General features: G+C 41.0%; 1 protein-coding gene across 11 annotated transcripts in view; it reads right to left on the bottom strand.

Moving 5' to 3' along the window:
- Positions 1–24,277, bottom strand: part of UNC80 (unc-80 homolog, NALCN channel complex subunit) — a 127,098-nt gene that overhangs the window by 34,970 nt on the left and 67,851 nt on the right. For 9 of the 11 annotated variants that reach the window (XM_069983228.1, XM_069983237.1, XM_069983233.1 and 6 more), the window contains 19 exons: positions 21,136–21,339; positions 20,430–20,527; positions 19,671–19,871; positions 18,496–18,603; positions 14,001–14,139; positions 13,176–13,357; positions 12,948–13,079; positions 12,449–12,635; positions 11,170–11,301; positions 10,639–10,782; positions 7,535–7,635; positions 7,342–7,428; positions 7,068–7,251; positions 6,893–6,987; positions 6,062–6,151; positions 5,701–5,802; positions 4,310–4,490; positions 3,909–4,177; positions 2,107–2,241 (listed from right to left, as the gene is read on the bottom strand). In XM_069983228.1, coding sequence (XP_069839329.1) covers positions 2,107–2,241; positions 3,909–4,177; positions 4,310–4,490; positions 5,701–5,802; positions 6,062–6,151; positions 6,893–6,987; positions 7,068–7,251; positions 7,342–7,428; positions 7,535–7,635; positions 10,639–10,782; positions 11,170–11,301; positions 12,449–12,635; positions 12,948–13,079; positions 13,176–13,357; positions 14,001–14,139; positions 18,496–18,603; positions 19,671–19,871; positions 20,430–20,527; positions 21,136–21,339 — 2,771 coding nt within the window. The remainder of the gene's footprint in view (positions 1–2,106; positions 2,242–3,908; positions 4,178–4,309; positions 4,491–5,700; positions 5,803–6,061; positions 6,152–6,892; positions 6,988–7,067; positions 7,252–7,341; positions 7,429–7,534; positions 7,636–10,638; positions 10,783–11,169; positions 11,302–12,448; positions 12,636–12,947; positions 13,080–13,175; positions 13,358–14,000; positions 14,140–18,495; positions 18,604–19,670; positions 19,872–20,429; positions 20,528–21,135; positions 21,340–24,277) is intronic. The other 2 variants (XM_069983234.1, XM_069983227.1) reach the window with 1 other exon arrangement.

The raw sequence follows: 24,277 nt of genomic DNA on the forward strand, positions 1-24,277 counted from the left end.
TTGTAAACACAAAAACACAGAAAAATGCAACAGCTCACCACAATGGCGAGATACAGACCCACTACAGACATGAAAATAGTTAAAAGCAGCCCCCCCCCCCAACTGCTAAAAAAATTCCCACAAAAATAATGAGGCTCTTGGTTACCATTTGCAAACAGTGTAAACCACTCCACCACCATAAGGTAGCCTCATATCTGGGCAGACCCTACACTGTACTATGGCCTCTCCATGGTGTATAATACGAATATGCTCTGGGCATGCAAGATCCGTCTTATACCTGCAAACATAATTGCACCACCTGGGTGGGATGGGTGGAGTGCACGACCAAGTAGAGGCAGCCACTCCCCCCATCTGGAACACAGGAAAAAAAGAGCTGACCAAATTTGTCTTTTTTTCTGTGTTCCAGATGGGGGAGTGGCTGCCTCTATTTGGTCGTGCACTCCACCCATCCCACCCAGGTGGTGCAATTATGTTTGCAGGTATAAAACTGATCTTGCATGCCCAGAACATCGGCGTATTATACGCTATGAAGAGGCCATAGTACAGTGTAGGGTCTGCCCCAATATGAGGCTACTAGAGACGAGCGAACCGGGTTCGGGTTCGAGTCGATCCGAACCTGAACTTTCAGTATTTGATTAGCTGGGGCTACTGAACTTGGATAAAGCTCTAAGGTTGTCTGGAAAACATGAATGCAGCCAATGACTATATCCATGTTTTCCACATAGCCTTAGGGCTTTATCCAAGTTCAGCAGCCACCGCTAATCAAATGCCGAAAGTTCGGGTTCGGATCGACTTGAGCATGATCGAGGTTCACTCATCTCTAGAGGCTACCTTATCGTTGGTGGGGTGGTTTACACTGTTTGCAAATGGTAACCAAGAGCCTCATTATTTTTGTGGGAACTTTTTTTAGCAGTTGGGGGGGCTGCTTTTAACTATTTTCATGTCTGTAGTGGGTCTGTATCTTGCCATTGCGGTGACCTATTTTCTGTTCACTGGTTGCTGTGTCAAAAATGTGAAAAAAGTGAGAAAAGACTAGGGTTTAAGTAACCTAATCGAAAGTTGAAATTCAAAGCAAACAAAGAAGCACCCCAGCAGTGTCACTGTTTCATTTCACAGCTCCCGTGCTGACAGTTAACTCTATAAATGCTGTGGTCAGCACTACCACAGCATCTATAGGGCTGCAGAGAGAGAATTCTCCTTGTACAGAGGGAAAATTCTCCCTCTGTTCACCAACAGGGCTCTGCAATGTGATCGCAGAGTGCCGATGGTAGCCATGGACACTGGGGGTCTCAGGCTGCTTACCAAGGCCAACAGGGAGAGAGGGGAAAGAGGGAAGGGGTCTCCTGGCTGCTTACAGAGGCCACAGGGAGAGAGAGGAGGGTGGGGAGAAAGGGGATTGGTGTCCTGTCTGTTTTGTCCTTTGACAAGACCGCCTACATAAAATATAAATTTTTTGTGCAAAATCAAGTGGTTGGCTTATAGAGGTTTCACTGTATACTGTATAACCTCCCTTGAGGTTGTGTTTACGCTTTGTTTTTTTGCAGCTTTTTTCTGTGTTTTAGCTGTGACTTTCCTAAAAATGTAGTAAAATGGAACTTTGGCACAGCCAGAGCACAGTAACAACTCAATGTTAGAACACAGTCTAAGTATTCAAATCTTCAGTTCAAACAGCTCAATTGTGATTATAAGTCAAATCACTTTGTCAATATGGCAATATTTCTCTAAAAAATGCAGCAGAACCACATAAAATGAGTCTCATCTGGCATAGCGCTACGAGATTAGGTCACCAGGAGATATTATTAGGGGGACTGTAGTAATGAGACTCCACCCCAACTCTCTGCAAATCCAGAGGCTTTATGGGAAATGCAGGCACTCTCAGAAAATCATTTCAGTGGGTAGATATTAATTAATATGGCTAAAAACTGTATGCTACATCAGCTAAAACAGGTAAGCACAAGGACCTTTCCATTGTTCTCTAATGATAGCCCATGCAGGACTAAATAAGCAAAAATAAATTTCAGTGAGGGCTTTATTAAGTTCATGACTATACAGTGACATTTCTGATGATATTGTCAAGTTACACAATGTCTTGAAATGAAGCCTTACAGGAAGGTCAAGCAGAGGAGCAACGCTGGCAAACAACTGGAGGACAAAGGGTTTACGGTGCAATACGTAAAATTGTCGGCAGGCAAACTCAATGGCTTGTCGAAGCTGTGGGTTGCTTTCATAGTCGGCATACACCTGAGAAAAAAAAATTAAATGAGGTTAGGTTTACATCAATCTATGTAGAAGGACAAATTAAACAGTGATGGCTCTTTGAATTGCTGCATCCTTAAGGCTGGGATCTTTGAAAAAAAAAAACGGATGAAAAACAGATTGCAAAAACGGATGCATTTGATCCATTTTTTTTTATAATGGAAGTCAATGGCAAAACGGATCCGTTTCTTTTTACGGACACAAAAACATTGCTGACACTATTTTTTTTGTCCATTAAAAAAAACGGATCCGTTAAACGTATGCTAAAAACGCAGTGTGAACCCAGCCTTATACTCAAAATTGCTTGTCCTTCTAAGATGAAGGGATTTGGGCTGCATTGCTCCATCTGACACCTGCAGAAACTGTCTAAAAACACTACATTAAATACTACACGCTATCTTAAACATACTTGTCAACTCAGTAGTAAAATATTCATTTTGTTTGACCGTATATTTAAAAATGTATTATTTTTATTTAAGCAAATTTTATTGTAAGAAAGAACATGGCTGAAAAAACTGGTAACGAGTATACATGGAGAAGACTCCACACAGGGCGCATTATAGATAGCAAGTCATGTATATGTACATATAGTATAAAAAAATAAATGGATATATAACAGAAGTTCCTTCTGGAAAGAATATGAAAAGCAGCTCTTACACCACCTTACAAGATAACTTTCTCTAAAAGTCGGTATCTCACTCCAACCAGGCCTCTTACAACACGACTGTGAAGGTATGCCAAGCCAGAGGTCTCTCCAGAATGAAATATTGCAGCTATAGACAGCTGTTTCAGGGTTTTTGCCCCTCATCAGTACAGAGCAGGATCTGGCCTATCGTTGTGGGACCAAAGGGGTTAGGTTTCTCCTGTTTTGGGCAGAAATAATATGCAAAGAAACCATCTTACCATCTTTTATGATGCTCTCAAAGCACTGGTTTGCATATCCTTTCTTCTCAGGATTTTCAGGGAAGCACGAATGACCAGTTAGTCTTCACATGTCTTTATGACACTCTGTTCAAGGAGAAATTTAACCCTTTTTGGTCCCATAAGATCACTTTAGTAGAGGAAGTTGGCACAGACACTATGGGGGAGGTTTAATAAAAGGCTAAAATGCCTTTTTTAGGAGGAGATGGGCCCGATTGGCATAAAAATATTTGCAAATGGTCTATTTGCGAATATTTCATTTGCATTGGGCCCATATCTGCCTCCTACACCAGTGGGTCAGGGAGGGGGCATTATGGCTGGTGCGGAAGCACGCAAAGGGGGGGTGTCCTCTGCGTGCGCCGCATTTATCATTTATCACTGTAGGTTTTAATTTATTTGCATACATGGGCTCCATACGCACAGGATTTATGTAGATGCAGTGCACCTCTACATAAATCCTCTGAGCTCCGGAGCTTCGGGAACATTTGTAAGCCCGGCATAAAAAACGCCCAACTTAATAAATGTCCCCCTATAAGTTAGAGGACTTTGGAGACTTGGATCAGCAGTATAAATGTATTGTTTTAAAGAAAAACATAATCGCAGGGGAAACCAGAATCACACTTTTTTAGTTCTTTTTTGCTATAAAATAAAGTCTGGTAAATAGCAATGAACTCAAATAATGTACAATATACAGTATATATATATAATATAACCACTAAATTATTCCTTACCTGCAGCATAGTTGGGAGAATCCACTGGTATCCACTGAGTGAGAAGAGATGGTTGAAATGTACAGCTGTGTTGATGACAGTAGCAGCATATTGTCTGAGGAGGGCGCTGTCCTCTGGATGAAGAATCAGAGCTCCATTAAAGACATTAAGGAAGAGCATTATTTCATCTCCCCAGGGATATTCACTCGGCATCCCCAAGAACATCTCTTCGAGAAGCTTTATCCACAGGCTCTTGTGTAGTGTATCCAAACCAAACAGCTCCTTCCCACCTAGAGGAAAGTAGACATAGTAAAAATCTGAACTTCTCGAGAATACAACATTTTTATGTTCTAAAACTCATGATGGTTTTATGGTTATTAAGTGCTGGCCTTCTTGAGGTATATAATATGCTATACACTTACCTTGAGGGTCATTAAAAAGTGAGAATTCAGCATCAATGGCACTACGCGGAAAAGATGGCAGGCGTAAGAGATCTTCTTGTAACATGGAAACATGAGACTGCTTATGTGCACTGGGAATCTTCTGAGTCAATGAGATCAGAAATAGAACTCTTCCGACTTCCTCCAGTTTTCGGGTAAACACCTTTGAAAATGGTAAATGTTCCACGTTGGTGAATATAAATAACTATTTGTGCCCTACAGGAAATCTGCACAATTCATGTCAGGTATCGAATTGTGGTATTTCGGAGACTGACACATATTCTTAATTCTTCCCTATGGGGGAAAGTTACATGACATTTGCAAGAATAAGCCATAGCCTAAAACAACAGAATTATTGTTCCTAAGTTGTTTTGTTTGATTCTTTCTGTTTGTGATTGATAACAATAAAAGAAACTGAAAAGAAAGGTTAAGTCTGATAAACATCAGAGTTTCTTTTTAACTCCCATATGTATATTTTTCAACTGTGCTGTTTGATAAGGATTGTTTATAGCGGTGAATCAGGATTCATAAATATGCTTATCACACTTTAATGTGATTGAGAAGAGGGAAGATAGGAGAAGTGACAGGGGAAAATTACTGCAGGGAACAATGACTGGAGGGGACAATGACTGCAGGGGTGTATGACTGCAGGGAACAATGACTGGAGGGGGACAGTGACTACAGGGAACAATGACTGACAGGGGACAATGACTGACAGGATGATGACTGACAGGGGACAATGACTGACAGGACTATGGCTGATGGGACAGTGATTGTACAGGATTATGACTGACAGGGGACAATGATTGCACAGTACAATGACTGACAGGGGACAACAACTGCAGGGGACGACGATAATAATAATAATAATAATAATAATTTTTATTTATATAGCGCCAACAGATTCCGCAGCACTTGCAATAACTGCAGGGGTGTATGACTGACAAGGGTCATTGTCTTGTGCAGTCACTATTGGCTGTCAGAATAGCAACTGCACAAGGCAATGACTGCAGAGGCAATGACATACAGAGTCAACGACTCATAGGGTACTATGACTGACAGAGATGATGGTTGACTGCATAATAACAGACAGGAATCTATGTTTGACAGAGCAAGATGGCTGACAGGGGTTCAAGACTAAAATTAGACTTTGATCGACTGGGAGATGACTGACAGGGGAGATGACTGATGTTGTGATGATTGACAGGATTATTTTTTTTTCCCTTCAGATCCCAAATCTTTTTTCTTAATTCAGTATCTCTGATTTTTTTCTTCCTCTGACAGTCACAATCCTGACCATCTCTGTAAGGATTGTAACAATCTATAATTTTTTAATCAAACAGAAAATAGATATGTATATATATGTAGCCTACCTGTTTCTGGATAAGCTCCTGGCCTTTCTCAGGGGACATGTGCACCAGATTAAGCTGTGGTGAAACTGATCTCCGGAATGGGTAGATGTCACGTACATAGGTCTGTAAACAGATAAAAGCCAGTTACTACACACTACAGTATAGATTATAGTACATTGTACTGCACCTTTTCATAGCACGGCCATACTGAATGATTTCTTCATTTGTTAGGAATGGAGCTCCTTGTGCAGATTTCTCATTTTATGTAGTAATGTAAAATAATTTTCAACAAAGTAATACAGAAAATTTAGTCTGATTTTCATTACTAAAATCTAACACAAAGTCATGCCAGATATAAGTTGTGTCTGAGTTTTTATCTCACCTTATTATAATGAGTCAGATTCCATCTCTTATCCATCAGAAAATAATTTGCAGCCTGTGAATCAGCTATATTGAAGAATTCCAGACATTCCTGGAAACACAGAGAACTGCAGAGTAAACTGATTTCATACAAGTTAATCTAAATTATTCCTATGCGTTAGAGTAAAGTCACACTGTGTTCAGGCTTTACGTTTGTCAGGACAGCTTCTAGCAGCTCAGCTGAATGTACTGTACAGTATAGCAGCAGTACTCCAATGGATGCCCATACAATATGTATAATGCTATAATAAAAAGCATTGTCAGGTGTGCTTTTCAGTTCAGTTGGGACTGTCTGTTTCCTGATGTATTCTGGACAAACAATAAACACCCACTTTGCATATATTTTGCCATTAAAATCTATGGGTATTTTGATGTATATATCAGGGGATCTTCCTCTATCATGCATTCAGATACAGCTCCATTGAATGCCACTGGGAACTCCATTGAATTTATGAATAAGGCGTAGTACGGAATATCGCGTGGCAGGTGAAAAGTGGCAAAAAATATTGGTCCTGCCTTGTCGCTGAAGGTGCCAGAAGTGTCATGATTGAAATGCAGTGATAAATCAGCATTTTCATTATTAGATCAAATCAAACTCTTTACAACTCTTTAAACTGAAGTCAACAGTTCCTTCGAATTGCAGTCCCCCAGAAAGGGACTTCTACTCCTATGTCCAATAAGTCAAGGATCATATGGATGCACACTTAGCAATGTGTCTTGCAATATACCTGGCATACCAATAGATATAGCAAATCAAGTGACAGTGATAATATTGTTGTTAAAGCCCACTCACCTTCAGCAGTGCTTCAAACTGAGTGTCTTCATGGACTGGCAACTGAGTAGGGATGTCACATTCATTCTGCCCGTGAACCACCAGGGTCTTTGTACCTACCAGAATTATACTATTAACATATATTGCATACGCATTATTTTAAAGTTGGCATCAATGATCTGTGAGGACTGCTCACCTGGCATGGACGCTGTCACCAATAGCTTAACCTCACATTGTTCTTTTTTCATTGTTTGCTTCAGATCTTTGAAGAATAAACCTTCCACATACCCAACCACTTCCCACAGGAAGGTTAAGGTTGCTGAAATGGCATCCATTCCCCATTCACATGGTGTACGCACAAAATACATGATCAGGCCGACCTAGAATAAAATAACACAAAACACCATAGCTCAGTAAACGCTCCAGCTACATAAGCTACAACCACAACAATGGGATCTATAACAACTCACCAGGTAGTTAAACAGAATGTGTGATGTTTGAGCAGGGAAATCTCCAATGTTTAACAGCAGCTTTCTTAACATATAGATGAGCTCATCCTAAAACATTTATCAGGACATAAGACAGGTCAGTCATATAAGGATAGCACAATATCATATGTAAACATAAGGAATTTATTCAAAGAGATGTGAAAAGTCCTGTTACCTGTCGATTACTAATAGTCAGTTTTTCCAGGAAATGTCTCAGGACTGTGGATGGATCTTCAATCAAACAATTCCAAAGCACTTGCTGAGCTACAGCACTTACTGTGGGAACAATAAAAGTCTGTGCTATTTAATAGAGGTATTCTTTAGTCACTTTATATACTATCTTACATTGTCCTTGCAGTAAAATGTATGGTTTAAGTGAAAACAATAAAGAAAAAAAAATTAGTGCTATAATACAATGGATGAATCATCTAGCACTTCCGGCTCTTGGAGAATTGCTCAGTGGTTACACCAACAGTTAATGGATCATCAACCATGTAATATCAACTTGGACAGATTAACCCCTTAAGGTCAATGGCAATTTTCGTTTTTGCGCTTTCGCTTTTTCCGCTTTATGTTTAAAAGACCATAGCGCTTGCAATTTTTCACCTAGAGACCCATATGAGCCCTTTTTTTTTGCAATACCAATTGTACTTTACAATGACAGGCTTTATTTTCCTATAAAATATGCTGCGAAACCGGAAAAAAATCATTTGCGCTGTCAAATTGAAAAGGAATTTGTTTTCATTTCAGGGATTTCGTATTTACGCCATTCGCCCTAAGGTAAAACTGACATGTTATCTATGTTCCTCAAGTTGTTACGATTACAACGATATGTAACTTGCATAACTTTTATATTATTTGATGGCTTTTAAAAAATGAAAACCTTTTTATATAAACTAAATGTGTTTAAAATCGCTCTATTCCCAGCTTATAGCGCTTTTATCCTTTGGTCTATGGGGCTTTGTGAGGTGTCATTTTTTGCGCCATGATCTGTACTTTCTATCGGTACCTTGTTTGCACATATGCGACTTTTTGATCGCTTTTTATTACATTTTTTTCTGGATTTGATGCGACCAAAAATTCGCAATTTTGCACTTTGGAATTTTTTTGCTCTTATTCCATTTACCATGTGAGATGATAATTTAATTTAATAGTTCGGGCGATTACGCACATGCTGATACCAAATATGTTTGTATATTTGTTTATTTATTTACATTTATAAAATGGGAAAAGGGAGGTGATTTGGACTTTTTATTAGGGGAGGGGATTTTTTTTTTTTTATTAATAAAAACACTTTTTTTTTTTTTACATTAACAAGAAGTCCCCCTGGGGGACTTGTATATACATAGCACTGATCTCTCATAGAGATCAATGCTGTGTATATACACAGTAATGATCATTGTAATTGGTGATACATTGCTCCGGCCTGCTGCAGGCCATAGCAATGTATTGCCGAGCCAGGATCAGCGTCATTGCGACGCTGAGGCCCGACCCGGCCAGAAGCACGGATCTCCCCCCCCGCGTTCGCATCGTGGGGGGGGGGAGATCCGTCCCACTAGACACCAGGGACATGAAGTATAAAGCATTTTAGTGCAGCTGTCAGGTTTGGAAATAATAAAAAAATGTCAGCAGGTGCTCTGCACTCGAAAACGAAAATTTGAAGTATTTGGCTGTAACAGAAGGTTTCTTGCTAATTTGGGACTGCATTTCTATAATGGAGTTGGGGGTCATTAGGGAAACATCTGTCTGGGTCCAAATTTATTCTGCAGCAGAGTAACAACCCCAAACATTCAGTCAATATCATGAAGAACAATCTACAGCATAAGCAAGAACAAGCCGTCCTGGAGGTGATAATATGACGGTCTGGAGTTAATTTTCCAAGATGTCTGGAACAACCTCCCTGTGGGGTTCCTTCGAAAACTGTCTAGAAAGGTTACCTAGAAGAACTGACCACTATTTCAACCACACCAAATATTAAAAGGGGTCAAGGTTTCTCTTCTATTCATTCAATTAGAATTTTGTTTATTAATATAAATAAACTATTAACACTTTTAAATTATTAGTATTTTTTTTACTTTGAAGCTTTTTTTCCACATCTGCCTAAACGTTTTCCACAGTACTGTACATGTCTATGGTTTTGTACCATAGTAATGCATAAATTAAGAAACATCTTGGTTTAAGATTATGTCTAATGTTATTAAAAAAATATATGTAGATTAGGTGGCCATATCTCCAATTGAAACCATTTGGGAAATAAGTATTCTGGAATACAATCCATACTTCTTTTCTATTCAGAAGCTGTTGATTCCAATCACTCCTCTGGCTGATCTGTGCACTTTCTTTATAGCTTTAAATTGGAAACCTTCTATGTTCCTGCCAGGAACTTTAATAAAGTGCTTCTGCAGCTCATACATGCTTTTCTCTATCTGAAATATGTTCTGTAAGTTTTAATCCCGCAGCCTGCTTATAATAGCTTGCATAGTAAACACGTAATGAAATATACGACATGATTCAAACCACAACTCACAAATGAATTGACATATACATTGTATTGTATTCATCCCCAAAAAGACATCACATGCATTTTAAATGAAATATCGAAACCAAGCTTAAGAAGACCTACGAAGGACTGTTGGCGCTATGTATGGGTTATTCTACCAATTCTTTGAGGATCAGTATTATAGTAAATCTTTACTGGATCAGAACTCTGTTGTTCTGTTACAAGACTCAAAATCCTCTGTTTACCTTCACACAACCATAGACGTAGATGATAAACTTCTGTTTATTTGCAGCCACCACTAGATGGAGCTAAATAGAAACCTCAATTGGAGCTCTATACCTTTGTCTACAGTAAGCATTATGTATAGTTACCCATGCTGCAGTCTCTCTCAGTCATGGATTAATGATTCATTAAAATGACTGTCCTATTATTATACTCAGTATATCAGTGAATAAAGGGTATAGTCATGCCAGACTGCTACTGTGTTCATATGGGCAACCCTCATTCTTGAGATTGTTGGGGGTCTCAGTGTTAAAGCTCTTAGCTATAAAGCATTACCCCCCCCCCCCCCCCCATTTTGTGGCTAGCAGCTAAGTAGCAAATAAATGTTGTTGGTGAGAAAGCCCCTTTAAGTTATAAGGTTTTACTATAAACAAGGAGGCTGCATATGTAAGTGTTTGTAAGTGAAATTATTTTCTTCATACTTGTTTTCCCTCAATCTTATAGGAGCTTTTGAACCTCCAGGAACTTTACACTTGCGTATTGTTTTAAAACCTGACCTGCCACCCCATCTTCCCGGACATCTCCATCTTCCATCAGATGAACAATTGGCAGCACGGCAGCACAGATGCATGCTGGAAATACAGGCTGGGGTGGTTGGGACACATGATGATTTGCAGTATGTTCTGTTGCATGCTCCTCATCTGTAAAAAATAATAATACAGAAGTTGTGCCACTAACAATATGTTCATGTACCAAAATGTAGGCTGTACTCACACCCACCCCTCAAAGTCTGTATACATTGGACCATATCAGTATGGCTGTGTTTGTTTGTTTTTTGTTCCCACTGTTGCATTTGGTATACATACGTTAAGTATACGTAAATGCAAACTTCATTATTGTGATTTGGTTTGGATACATAAATGCAATGCATCAACCTTGCTCCCTGCTTGACTGTATCTATCATTTCAAAATGCATACAATAAAGAGAAGATAGTGCGGAGTCGTTGTGTTAGACATGCCTTTCATTGTTGACTACCGATATGTAAACAGAAAGATTTAACATCGAGGCTTTATCAGACGAGGCTCACCTTCAGCGCTCACGGCAGAGCGAATTGACCACACAGACCCACGCCGGAATGAGTAATTACGGTGAGAAGTACTTGAAGTGCAGGATGGGCTCACTGACAGACGACGGGAATTCAGATTGGTGGCTTCTTCTACTAGCAAATAAGAATAGAGAGGTTAAAACCTACACTGAAAACTGGCTACTATGCAAAAGATATTTGTCCGCTGGGCATACCCATGTGCAGTTTTACCATTATGAATGACCTGTTAGATACAAGAGGCCAAGCTAAAAATATTATTGTTCTTAAGCTAATTCATAAGACTAATTTTAGTACTCTGCAACTATGGGGGACATTTATTAAGACCTTAAATTAGACCCCTGCCCCAATTACCCTACTGGATTCACTGGAGGTGCACTTTTCTTAGTGAATCCAGCAGGACCTGGGCTTGGCACAGGAACTGTGCAAAAGTTTACACTTTCTCCAGAGTAGGTGTACATTTTTGCCTGATTTACGCTTGTTTTCTGGCATAACCCTTGATATATAAGGTGCAGTAGAAGGCCACGCCTCCTCCCTGCCTTGCCATGCCACTCCTTCCCGCCCATCAGGTGAACTGGGGATACGGTTGGCATATGCTATGGAGAAGGGGCATATCTGTCCCTTTTTTGTCGCGTACACCAGGGGTCCATTTTGATAACTATCCCCCTATGTGCACAACAGGGGCTATGGAAGTTCCCAAGGGAAACAAAATCAAGACAAACAACAGACAAACAATTGGACAGCCCAAAAAAACAGACAAACAATTGGACAGCCCTATAATTTGTCAGGTTCAATTTGATGCCTATGGTATAGTTGGTTGGCTGAGGATCCTTATCATTTATTCTATATATTGAGAATATGAAAACGAAGCTGAAATTAAAGGAGTATTCCCATTTTAGCTTGTTTAGTAGGAAAAGGAAAAAACAGACCAATAAGTGGGGGTCCCAGTGGTTGCAGAGGTCCTGACCTCACAAGGAATAAAGCCCTCAGTGTGCCTGAAGGCCACCATGGCCTGTGCTCTATTAATTTTTTTTATGGGGTCCCATAAAGAAGGAATAAAGCGCAGGTTGCAGTGCCGTGCTTGGATCTCCATTCATTGCTGAGTGATTTGTTGGATTGGTGGGGTTCCCAGCAGTTAGACCCCCGCTAATCATCTTGTTATTCCCTATACTATGGATAGGGGCTAACAAGCTGAGATGAAAATACCCCGTTAATAATAATCTAAACATTTCCCAAGATTAAGACATCTGACCCCATAGCACACCTTCTTCCTCCTGTTCAGAGTTGGGGGAGCAGGTTGGCTCATAGCATGCTTCCTGAGTCACCGGTATGGCTGTGATAAGACTGGCCTCTCTGCCTAGACGCTTCTTCTCTTCTTCTTGTTGGAGATTCTTGAGAATATGCTCAGCCCGCTGGTGGGATCGTGACACAGCACGAGCAGAGAAAGATTTCTGTAGTTTGTTGTTAAAAAGAGTAAGCACAATAAAAGGCATTCCCATCTGATACCAATACTAATCATGTGTGAAAGTATGTTATGAAGATGGGTTCTCTGGTCCTAGGAATCTACACTGAGACTAGGCATTGCTTCCATTCTGTAATGGATCAAGCATTTCATTTTGTTTACAACATTTGAACACCTCGTCCAGTACAAACTGGGAGCAGCATTGGCTCTTATAGATTTACCCATAGACCCTAGCATTATATTAGACCTTTAAGTGAAAAAAAGAGAATGGTTCAGATTAGATGTCAAATCAGCTACTCACAGATTGGTCCTCACTTATCGGGTCTTGAACACTTCCACTGCTCTGAGGAACCCAAGGGGGATCAAACATTGGAACTGAAGGCATGCCCAGGATGGGAGAGGGTAATGTGAAGTTAATGCTGGGGGGAGGAATCTGAAACATTGAAATTGTCACTTTCAAAATTGGTACAGATGTGTTTTACCAACACTTACTAAATAACCTTTGGACAATCATTCTGACATATCAAACCTTATAGATTTGTTGTGCTCCTTCCTCCATTCTTGGCCAAACCTGATATCTGAACCTCCAGAGCGTGTGGAACTTCAGAATAGCATTGAGCCTCTGTCCTGCCTCTGGATGCTGGAACTCAGAGGTTAGCATCTCAGAGACTGCATCTGGTACCTTCACGGCACAAAGCAGGAACATGGCGGCTGCAAGAGTATTTGTTGATATACATCATATGAAGCTTTGATCTAACTGCACATGACATTGGTAGAAAATCACTGTCATTTCAATGGACTTTTCAGGATTTACTGTCCTGTATATGAAGAGCAGAAGTATATCTGCCCATTCTATCACTAGTTTATGCCATTTATTTCCCTTCTTACCACCCTGCTTTCACTATGCTCGGCTACAGTATGGATGCAGACCAGCCTCTGTGCTGCCACCATTTAAAACAACATCCTGCAATCCTACCTCACTGTACAAAACCTTCAGAAGTTCCCAGACCAGCTTGGAGCATTCTAACATGTGAATCTATTGTTTTCCCTGGTTAGAAAGTCTGCACATTGCACAGGCTGTCTGTCTCCTCTCCCTGCTCACTTACCCCCCCCCCCCCGGCCCCTTCCCCCATAAACTATAATAGGAGGTGCTAACCCGTCTTCACTCTGCATGGCTTTTTCTTGATAATAAACAGACAAGAAGAGGGGAGGTGGGAAAACAGCCTTGTGAGTAGAGAAGGGATCTCTATTACCTAATACAGAGTTTCTTATATTTGCTTGAGCTATTGATTTCTGCAAAGATGTTTTAAATGACAGTTACACTTTAAGATACTTAGTTTTGCAGATCTCTCACCTGCAGCACCTGCCATGTGCTCATCCACACTCAACAGGAGCTCCCATGCAGCTGGCTGTATGTCCCCATACATTTCTTCTGTCAAGATGGGGGCTGCCTTGATCAACAAAGACAGTGGGGCAGGAGACATGCTCATAACCTTAAAAAAAAAAGTTTTAAAAGAGTATGAAAAAGAACAAGGAACACAGGATACGGATATACTAAGCTAATGTGATTTTCCCATCTCACTCCGATCTCCTATGTCTTCTGTAGCCTTGTACTTTGTCTAATATGCATTTTTAGGCCTTATTCACACGTCCCATAATCTACGGATTCATATTTCCGTATTTGAGTTAGTGCATTGATGTCTACTGGGCTATTCACACAATCAGTAGATTGGACACAAAGCAATGCTGAAAAAAAGTCCTAGTGCGGACCTAGATTTTTTCTATGGATTCTCTCATAGAAATCAATGAGATCCGCTATTTATTACGGATTGTAACCTGTTTGGCATCCGTATTTCTGTAAAAAAAATATGGATGAGCTATAATTGACGTGCTGGAAGAAAAAAAAAAAAGGATTTACAGGAATACAGATGCACTACATATGCACAATCCGTAATTTTTAGCGGATTGTACAGGTGGATAGCGGGAGGAATCTACGGACTTGAAAAAAATACTGAACGTGTGCGTAAGGCCTTATCAAGAAGAAAGCCTTAGGGTCTATTTACACGTCTGTATATTTTTCCCTCCGCAAATTTGAGTCCGCAATTTTTTATCAGCAATCTCCAAATTTCTATTCTTATTGAATCCGTACTGCATCCGTATTGCATTCATCTTTTTGCAGATCCGCAAAAATGATAAAGTGTGGTTAATAATAATCTAGTCACTATTTGCAGATTGCAGATCCCTTAAGATTTTATTGGTGTGTCCGTGGAAGAATTTCAGTCTGCACTAGGGCCTGTCCTTTTTTTTTGCGGTGCGGATCACAGCCCTGTACACAACTAAGGATGTGTGAATGGGGCCATTGAAATACATTGATCCTATTTTCTGTCCGTAATCGCTGATCGGAAATTGCGGCCAGAATTACGGACGTGTGAATGAGGCCTTACTGTCATGTCTAAGATTAGATCAACCATTAGTTTATCTCACACCAAACTATGGTACCAAAGGTTTGCTGCAAGTTTTGTATCTCATTAACATGATTTTGTAAAAATGTAGTCTTCTCTTTAAATCATGGTAGGGAACCAATCAGCCCAATCGGGCTGATATGGTTCTCTAAACCAGCGTTTCCCAACCGGGGTGCCGTGGCACACTGGTGTGCCGGGAGAACCCGCCAGGGGTGCCGCGGGATCCCGGTGGGAAATGTGCGCTGTCTCTTTAAGCATCCCGAGAAGCTGCGGCCGCGCAGCTTCTCGGGATGCACGGATCACTTTGATGTTCCACCCGCACTATGAGCGGGCGAAACATTAAAGTAAGCAGAATATAGGAGCAGGAAGTGTCAGCGTCCTGCTCCTATATTCACTCCCATAGGCCGCCGGCACTTCATGCCAGCAGCCTATGGGAGGCCGGGACGTGACCTCTCCGGCAGGCGTGATGATGTGACGTCATCACGCCTGCCGGAAGTCCCGTCCCCGCGGCAAGATGGAGCCCGAAGAGGAGGAGAGCTGCTGCCTGCAGCCACAGCGCGGATTAGGTGAGTAGGATGTTTGTTTTTTTAAGGGGCAGAGCAGGGGGCATTATTAGTTCATGGGGGGCACCTCTGGGGGCATTATTAGTATATGGGGGGCACCTCTGGGGGCATTATTAGTTCATGGGGGCACCTCTGGGGGCATTATTAGTTCATGGGGGCACCTCTGGGGGCATTATTAGTATATGGGGGCACCTCAGGGGGCATTATTAGTTATGGGGGCACCTCTGGGGGCATTATTAGTTCATGGGGGCAACTCTGGGGGCATTATTAGTACATGGGGGCCACCTCTGGGGGCATTATTAGTATATGGGGGCACCTCTGGGGGCATTATTAGCTCATGGGGGCACCTCTGGGGGCATTATTAGTATATGAGGGGACCTATGGGGGCATTATTAGTTCATGGGGGCACCTCTGGGGGCATTATTAGTATATGGGGGCACCTCTGGGGGCATTATTAGTTATGGGGGCACCTCTGGGGGCATTATTAGTTATGGGGGCACCTCTGGGGGCATTATTAGTATATGGGGGCACCTCTGGGGGCATTATTAGTATATGGGGCCACCTCTGGGGGCATTATTAGTATATGGGGGCACCTCTGGGGCATTATTAGCTCATGGGGCATCTCTGGGGGCATTATTAGTATATGGGGCACCACTGGGGGCATTATTAGTATATGGGGGCACCTCTGGGGGCATTATTAGTTCATGGGGGCACTTCTGGGGGCATTATTAGTATATGGGGGCACATATGGGGGCATTATTACTTCATGGGGGCACCTCTGGGGGCATTATTAGTATATGGGGGCCACCTCTGGGGGCATTATTAGTTCATGGGGGCACCTCTGGGGGCATTATTAGTTCATGGGGGCACCTCTGGGGGCATTATTAGTTCATGGGGGCACCTCTGGGGGCATTATTAGTTCATCAGAGCAGTGGATCCTACATACAGGGGGCACACCAGGGGATCCTACATACAGGGGGCACAGCAGAGGATCCTACATACAGGGGACATCCCACATTCCTACTCGTTTTACTGCACATAACACCAAACAGCGCAGTTACTTTGGGAGCCGACAGGAGGGAGAAAGGGAAGGAAGTTGCTAGAAATGTGCGGAGCCTAAATTGTTTGTCTTGCAGGTTCTGAAGAGATGAAAAGTAGCTGAAAGAAATCATCATGGCGGATGGAGAGGAAAAGGGAAAGTGACTCCTCAGATCAAAGAAGACGTCACCTGTGAGTCACTGTATGACGGTTTTCTTATTTTGTAGAACATTATTTAGTAGGGGTGCCCCGAGGAAATTTTTTTTTCCAAGGTGTTCCCCGAGGTGGAAAAGGTTGGGAAGCACTGCTCTAAACCGCTGTATAGAGCTTCTGAGCAGCCTGCGGCACGTACCAGCCACGGCTGCAGCAGAAGCTGTATACCCAACAAAAATCACTAAAATCACCCGGGCAGCGGCGGGGAGGTAGTCATCTGGGTGGCTCCCCGCCCGTATTTAGTCACCGCGTTCTGCCTGTCAGCATGCTCTGAGGGGATGATTGACAGACAGAGAGGCCAGTAACGGACCCAAGGCCAGGTATCCATCCACAGCTGTTTTGGGGCTTTACTAGGCATTGCTCCCACCTAACCAGACTCCTGCTCCACACTGATTAGGGACAAACTTGCTTTTTCCCTTGTCATTAACTTATAGGGCCACTTAATATGGTGGTTTTGGTGGTTTCCCTACAGGAGCCAACCCTTGGCTGGGTCCTTCCCGGAGGGATATCTGGCTATTCCTGTGTTTTAAGACTCTTAAAGGAGAAGTCCAGCGAAATTTTTTATTAAAGTATTGTAGTACCCCCCAAAAGTTACACAAATCACCAATATACACTTATTATGGGAAATGCACATAAAGTGCTTTTTTCCCTGCACATACTACTGCATCAAGGCTTCACTTCCTGGATAAAATGGTGATGTCACGACCCGACTCCCAGAGCTGTGCGGGCTCTGGCTGCTGGAGAGGATGATGGCAGAGGGATGCTCAGTGTCCCTCCAGTGCCCTGTGTCCCTCAGTGTCCCCCTGCCATCATCCTCTCTAGCAGCCACAGCCCACATAGCTCTGGGAGTCGGGTCGTGACATCACCATGTTATCCAGGAAGTGAAGCCTTGATGCAGTAGTAGGTGCAGGGAAAAAAGCATTTTATGTGCATTTCCCGTAATACGTGTATATTGGTGATTTGTATAGCTTTTGGGGGGCAATACAATACTTTAATAAAAATTTTCGCTGGACTTCTCCTTTTTGCATATCAATATTTTAAGGCAGGATAGCCCCTTTATATCTTGAATTCTTCTAGGACAATATGGTGCTGCACTTCAAGTATTACATGTGCATTCTAAAGGTTGTGCTGTCTTTCTCCATTTTTATCCCACTGTGAGTCAACTATCCCCTGAGCTTTGGGGTCCAGATTATTCATCTAGACTTCTAGGTCTTGAATCTCCAGTTAGATCCACAATGTACTTTCTATGTTTAGCTTTTGTTATCCAACTTAGATGCTCATGTATTTTTTGTAATGTAGTGTATCTAACAGGTGCACTATTAATAGTTTGGTTTCTGCTATAAAAGATCGTGAAATGGTAAGAATACCATTCACATTGGTGCATGAATGGAGATGACACGTGCTTTGCCTTTGTTCCCCAGTAATAGTAAAGTCTCCTTATTTCAGTAGTTAGGTTTTCAATAACTTTGTCCACTGCACAGGAAACTGCTGAAACGTAGCACTTAATGTTGTGAATATTCACTTTATTACTAACAAGTATATAGGATACATAAGTATTAAAAGTCCAATATACCTGGTGCCTTATATACTTCAGCATCCCACTGTCCTTCTTCCCCTCCAAGTTTGCTTCTGTAACCCGCTTCTTCAGAGATGGTGTTCGAAGGCAAGATTTATCTGAGCACTAAATAAAATATATACAAAAAGCTTTGATTCATATTTCTTGAGCTTTTTTAGAGCTTCTTCCCTAGTGCATTTTAAGTTAGTACAGATAAGCAAAAAGCCTGGTTGGAAAGTTCAGGCGGGGAGGGGGTATGGGCACTGCTAGTTTGAGAGTCTTCATACAACTTTATCCTTCCTTTCTTAAAGGGAAACTATCAGCAGGATAGAAGCATCTAACCTGCTCATCTGTCCCTATAGCGTATTGTGTGCTGAGGATGAATGTAAGTTTCAATACCAAAACGCCGCATTAGCATATTAAACTGTTAATATCCTGAAAACTACCTTCATCCTCATCACCCCATGCCCTATAGGGTCATATCAGCAGGCTAGATGCTTCTAACCTGCTGACAGTTTCCTTTAACTACTGGAGATTTTGAATGTATATCTATATAAAGCAAATATAGGTGGACTATAACTTAGATGCCTTAAATTCTATCTATATCTTTAAAAAAAATCTTATCATGTCATAGAGACAAGAGGTTTTGGTCTCTGGGGATCCGAGTGCTGAGATTCAGTGCTCATTCATTTCTGATTGTCATTTCCCAGCTCTGTTCACAGAGCAGAAAAATTGGTGTACGGATTCACCAAAAGTCTGTAGACTTAGACCTTTTATGAATTTGTATACCTCTCACAATACTCTTCAAATAGAACCAAGTGAACTAAGCAAATTTGTTTTAGGGCAGTACACGGACCCCCACCAATCAAAACTTTTAACATATTCCTATGACACTTATGGTTTTTTTTTTAAAACCGTTCACACACAGTATTGAAAACAAACAATCTGTGCAAATCTTTCCATTATTATACCACTCCAGATTTTAGCGGCAAATTCTGACCAAAATACTGTTTATGAACATCTGTTTTACATATACCTGTCAACAACACTTAAAAAAATTTAGCTATTCATTGGGCTTTATCATTAAAAAAAACTAACATTTTTGGATGTTACTGGATTCTCTATTTCAAACCAAATAATATACATTCTTACTCAAACCTAAATACTGTAATAAATTGTAAAAAAAACCAAACCTCTTTCACTTTTTTGCCTCTAAGACCAGAGCCAATGCCCAAGTTGTCCTCCTTGAGTGATTCCACGGTATCTCCATAAAGCAATTTAATGGCTCTTACTAACCGAGCACATGAACGGCTGTGGTGTAGATAGCAGTGTGGATGGCAATAGTCCACATGGGTACAAATAAAGCTCTGCTGGTTGCATAAGAGGATCATAACCTGGTAATATTAAATAATAAGTACATTACATATTGGTGTAAAAATGCTGAAAAGAGCCCATATAGGGTCATGATCATTTTTAGTTCTTTGCTAAGAACCATATAAAAAAACAGTGGAGATGCTGGGAACTGTCGAGAATTAGAAAACATTTAAATTCCAAGAGGATAGTCTTAAAAACTTCCTCCTAACTGTATTATTTTGCAGATATTCATACCTACATACATAAAGCATTACTATCATTTGCAGAAAAAATTACTGATCGCACCTGGTCTCACTCCTGAGACCCACTGCGATCCAGAGAAACAGTACGCTCTACTTTCTGGCTTGAAGAACATCTGACTTGTTTACTTAATAGAATATGATGAAGTGAACAAGTTGGATTTGATTGCCTGCTGGCATTCCCCCTGGCTGTATCACAGCAGGTGTAAGGAGTGAGATCTGGTGCAATCAGTAACTTTTGATTTGTCTGAGGACAGGTCAAAAGTTACTGCAAATGACAGTAACACTTTAATATAGACTTTTTACAAACCTCATCAATACGTGTTACAGACTACTTACATGCAACCAAGACATATTACGGTGGTAGCTTTCTTCCGTGCCAATGTTGCTTCCATCTGGCTCAATACTTGGCTCACTAGTGCTCCAAGGACTCCCTTCTTCTCAAAAACAAACATTAAATATGCCATAAGCTGTTACACAACCAAAACATTTCATAAGTCTCCAGTTTTTACCTAAAGGCCCAGCCATGCACAGATGGTTTCACGACAGAGCAACACAACACATCAACCCAACTCCCACCCCCTCTGATTACTAGCTGGGGTGGCGAAGACAAGCACATCTATTGGCACATGTCCCCTTTATTCAGGGGGGTGGGACAAAAAAAATGGAGAACGAATTCCCTGCATCTCAAAGATGCTGCAAACCATACAATTGATCTGCAATAATCTATAAAGAATTGTTCTGTGTACTTAAAAAAAATCATGTAAATTTGTAGGCACTTGTTTATCTATTACTGTGTATGATTTTGGTGTAGAGAGCTCTCTCCATTTGGAAGCAAGAAAAAGTGCTTTTATCTTGTATATGTATAAGTGATTTTAATAACTGAAAATGTAGGACTTGTGTTGGCCTATGGGTCAACGATACAAAAAGGGAAATAGTAAGATGCTACTCAAAAATATCTATTCCAGTCAGTGAGGATGGGTGCTAAAACTTGCTTTGTCTCCTCTCTGAGATGTCTCCCCTTAAAATTTCTTCTCTGAGTTACCTATGTCAGTAACAGTGTCCCTGCTCTGTGACAGCTGGATGTCCTCATTCTCGGACCCTGAGTCCTGCCGTGTTAGTTTGGTGCTCTTTAGGCTGCCGGCCCGGCGAATGCTGGACAGGGAGCCCCCTTTCTTCACCCGGAAACTGCGGGTTCCTTTAATCTGGAGCAGGCGGGAGCCTCCTATCCTGATCTTCCTGCTGGGAACTGCATTGAAAGAACACAGGAGGAATTTTTTCCCTCTTCTCTGATTTGATACATCTTTTTAGATATTTTGTACTTCTTGCACACATCTATAATCTAATCTGTCTTCACTCAGATATTAGGAGAAAATGAATGGCATGGAGCAAAGAAAGTTGTGCAGAGTAATAACCACAATATGTTTTTAGGAGAGAAAAAAAATTATACCAGTACAGACATGTAGTAAATAAAGGTGAATTGTGTAATCGTGTGATGAAAGGGATGATCTACGGCCATTTGCCTCTCACTTGGGTTACTCAATGCTATGTTGAAACTCATGGATTTCTACGAAACTTTGGTTTTTTTTCCCCACATAGGATTGCTATGTAAGATTTACACTGGAATCATTGTTCCATTAGTTCCTGTTACCTCTACTAGGCAGAAGAGCCTGTGTCTTAGGAAATAAATGGGATAACTGATGGACCAATTAGAACATTGCAAATCAATCGGATTTGCCCGATTCCAAAATTGATCCACCATATCCACCATGTAAAAATGCCTGACACCCTTGTGAACAGAGCTATGTAGGACATTTTGTTCATTATATGTGTTGGCGGATATATTTAATCTGTTGGCATACAGAAATGTACAGTTCTAGGCTATGTTCACACATAGGGGGAGATTTATCAAACTGGTGTAAAGTAGAATTGTCTTAGTTGTCCCTAGCAACCAATCAGATGTTAAACGTAGTGTGAACATAACCATACTATGCAAATCTTTCCATTATAATTTTGCCCTGTCAGTTCCATTCCCGTTTTTTGTTGAAAAAAAGATGGACCAAAGGACTGATGGAAATACTATGTGTGAACATGGCCTATAATATAATAATACTATATGCTTTTGCCAGTGAGGCTATCATAGACATTGTGTAAAGCGTAGAGTTCCAGTTTAAAGGCTATTGACACCTCTTAAGGCCTTTTTTTATTCTTGCTTTCTACTTATTATGGTACAATAAAATGTTACTCTATAAAACTAATAAAATGTTGCTTCAGAAGTTTCACTTCTACAGTCTTTGCAGCTTGCTCCATAAGCTCTATTTTCCCTCTACACAGCCTCTATGATTTTCACCTGCAGATTGCCCTATATCTACTCTCCTCTCTTTCATCATCCTATGTTAGTTGTCCTCCAGGATTCTCACCTTCCTGTCAATTCCTTGCACTGGTGTGTAACTCACTCCCCATCCTATCTAATGGCAAAAGCTATTGTAAGGTTCAGTCTATGGACTGGCCAACTATCAGGAACAAGCAGTCCTAGATACGCTCATTCAGCCGATTATCAGCCCGGGTAAAAGTGGCAGGGATCAGCCAAAGAGCGGGAAAACGCTCAAACCTTGGCTGATCATAGGTTTTAGAGCTTACTATAAAATTTATCGTTATTGACTCGTTAACCAATAGCAAAAGGGAAACTGACAGCACAGATATGCATACATCTGTGCTACCAGTTTGCAGATGCCATCACATCAGCAGTGCATACTTAACATCAGCGCTGCTGTGATCCGGAATCTTCACCACCTTCCTGACAGTGTCACATGTGTCCTCCTTCCACCTTGCTCTGTGGCCGTATTTTCAGGATGCCTCCACTTCTCCAGAGTGATTGGTAGCCAGAGGAGCTGGGGCGGGTGATACAACGGCCAGAGAGAAGGACAGGAGCAGGATGCATGTATAACACTGCCAGTAAGGTGGTAAAGATGCAAGATCATAGCAATGCTGATGGTAAATATACTTTACTGATGTGACAGCATCTGGAATCTGACAACATGGATATACGTACGCATATCCATGCTGTCAGTTTCCCTTTTTTAAATGGTCGCATGAACAATACAGGCATCTGCTCGATAAATGGCTGCTCAATAATTTGTGCCTTGTAAAGACACTGCAAATGAGTGCTAATCTCATTGATCGGCGCTCGTTTGCATCCCTGCACGGTCCCATGTCGGGCTATGCATAAGGACCCTTACTCTGAGTGGTAGCTAAATTATAGGAAATTTCTAAAGAAGACTATTTAGAAAGTTGCTACATATTGGATTTAAGAAACATATCAAAAATAACAAAGCATTGCAAAGGTGTCCAAAGCCTTTAAATCCGAAAAGGTCAGTGTAATTCAAGACATGGATGTTGCTCTTTACATGTAGAGCCATGTTAACTAACATGGGTGGTGTAAATGGCCCTCACACCACTCTTCCTAGCTAAAATGATGGAGAGGTAATTGAACTGATGCCCTACCATCATGTATCTGTATAGATGGACTTTTTAGTGTATAGCTGCACTGTCTTTATTTTTACTATTGTGTACTTCCTCTTCCTGTGTGCCCTTGGGTGTTGGGAGTGGTTAGAATGGAAATGGCAGGATTAACCTTATTAATCTCCATACAACAGCTATGATGCTAAATTTTCAGGTCATAGATGGATGTGGGTGCATTCTAAAACTCCTGGCTTGGGAACAAAGATCTTGAGATACCCATGTATGTATTTTTATATTACGGTATATACTGTTTTTAGGCCTATACAAAAAAGTGAACCTAAACGTTAATGATATCACTGAAGTCATACAGTTTTGCACTATATGTACATTGGCTTTAAAGTGATTCACACATTGGTTTATGTATAAACATCATATTCCAAATTACATAGTTATATACTAAAAACTCATATGTATCAATGCTACTATTTCTTTTTCTATCATTAACTAGTAATTTCTGTTAATTTTAGTAGAGCACTTAAGCTTATAAAGTCTTATATTCTAATTCTGTAGGTCTGCATCAGATATAGCATTTGAATTGGTTCTCCTTCTTTATAAAGTATACACGCACATGTACAGTATATCACATTGCTGTTTATACCATTAATATCCTTCCACCAAACTCAGATGTAACAATATACAAGAAAATCAGTTTGTAGGAAACAAAT

This window comes from Dendropsophus ebraccatus, chromosome 9, assembly GCF_027789765.1.
Source record: "Dendropsophus ebraccatus isolate aDenEbr1 chromosome 9, aDenEbr1.pat, whole genome shotgun sequence".
Lineage (NCBI taxonomy): Eukaryota > Metazoa > Chordata > Amphibia > Anura > Hylidae > Dendropsophus > Dendropsophus ebraccatus.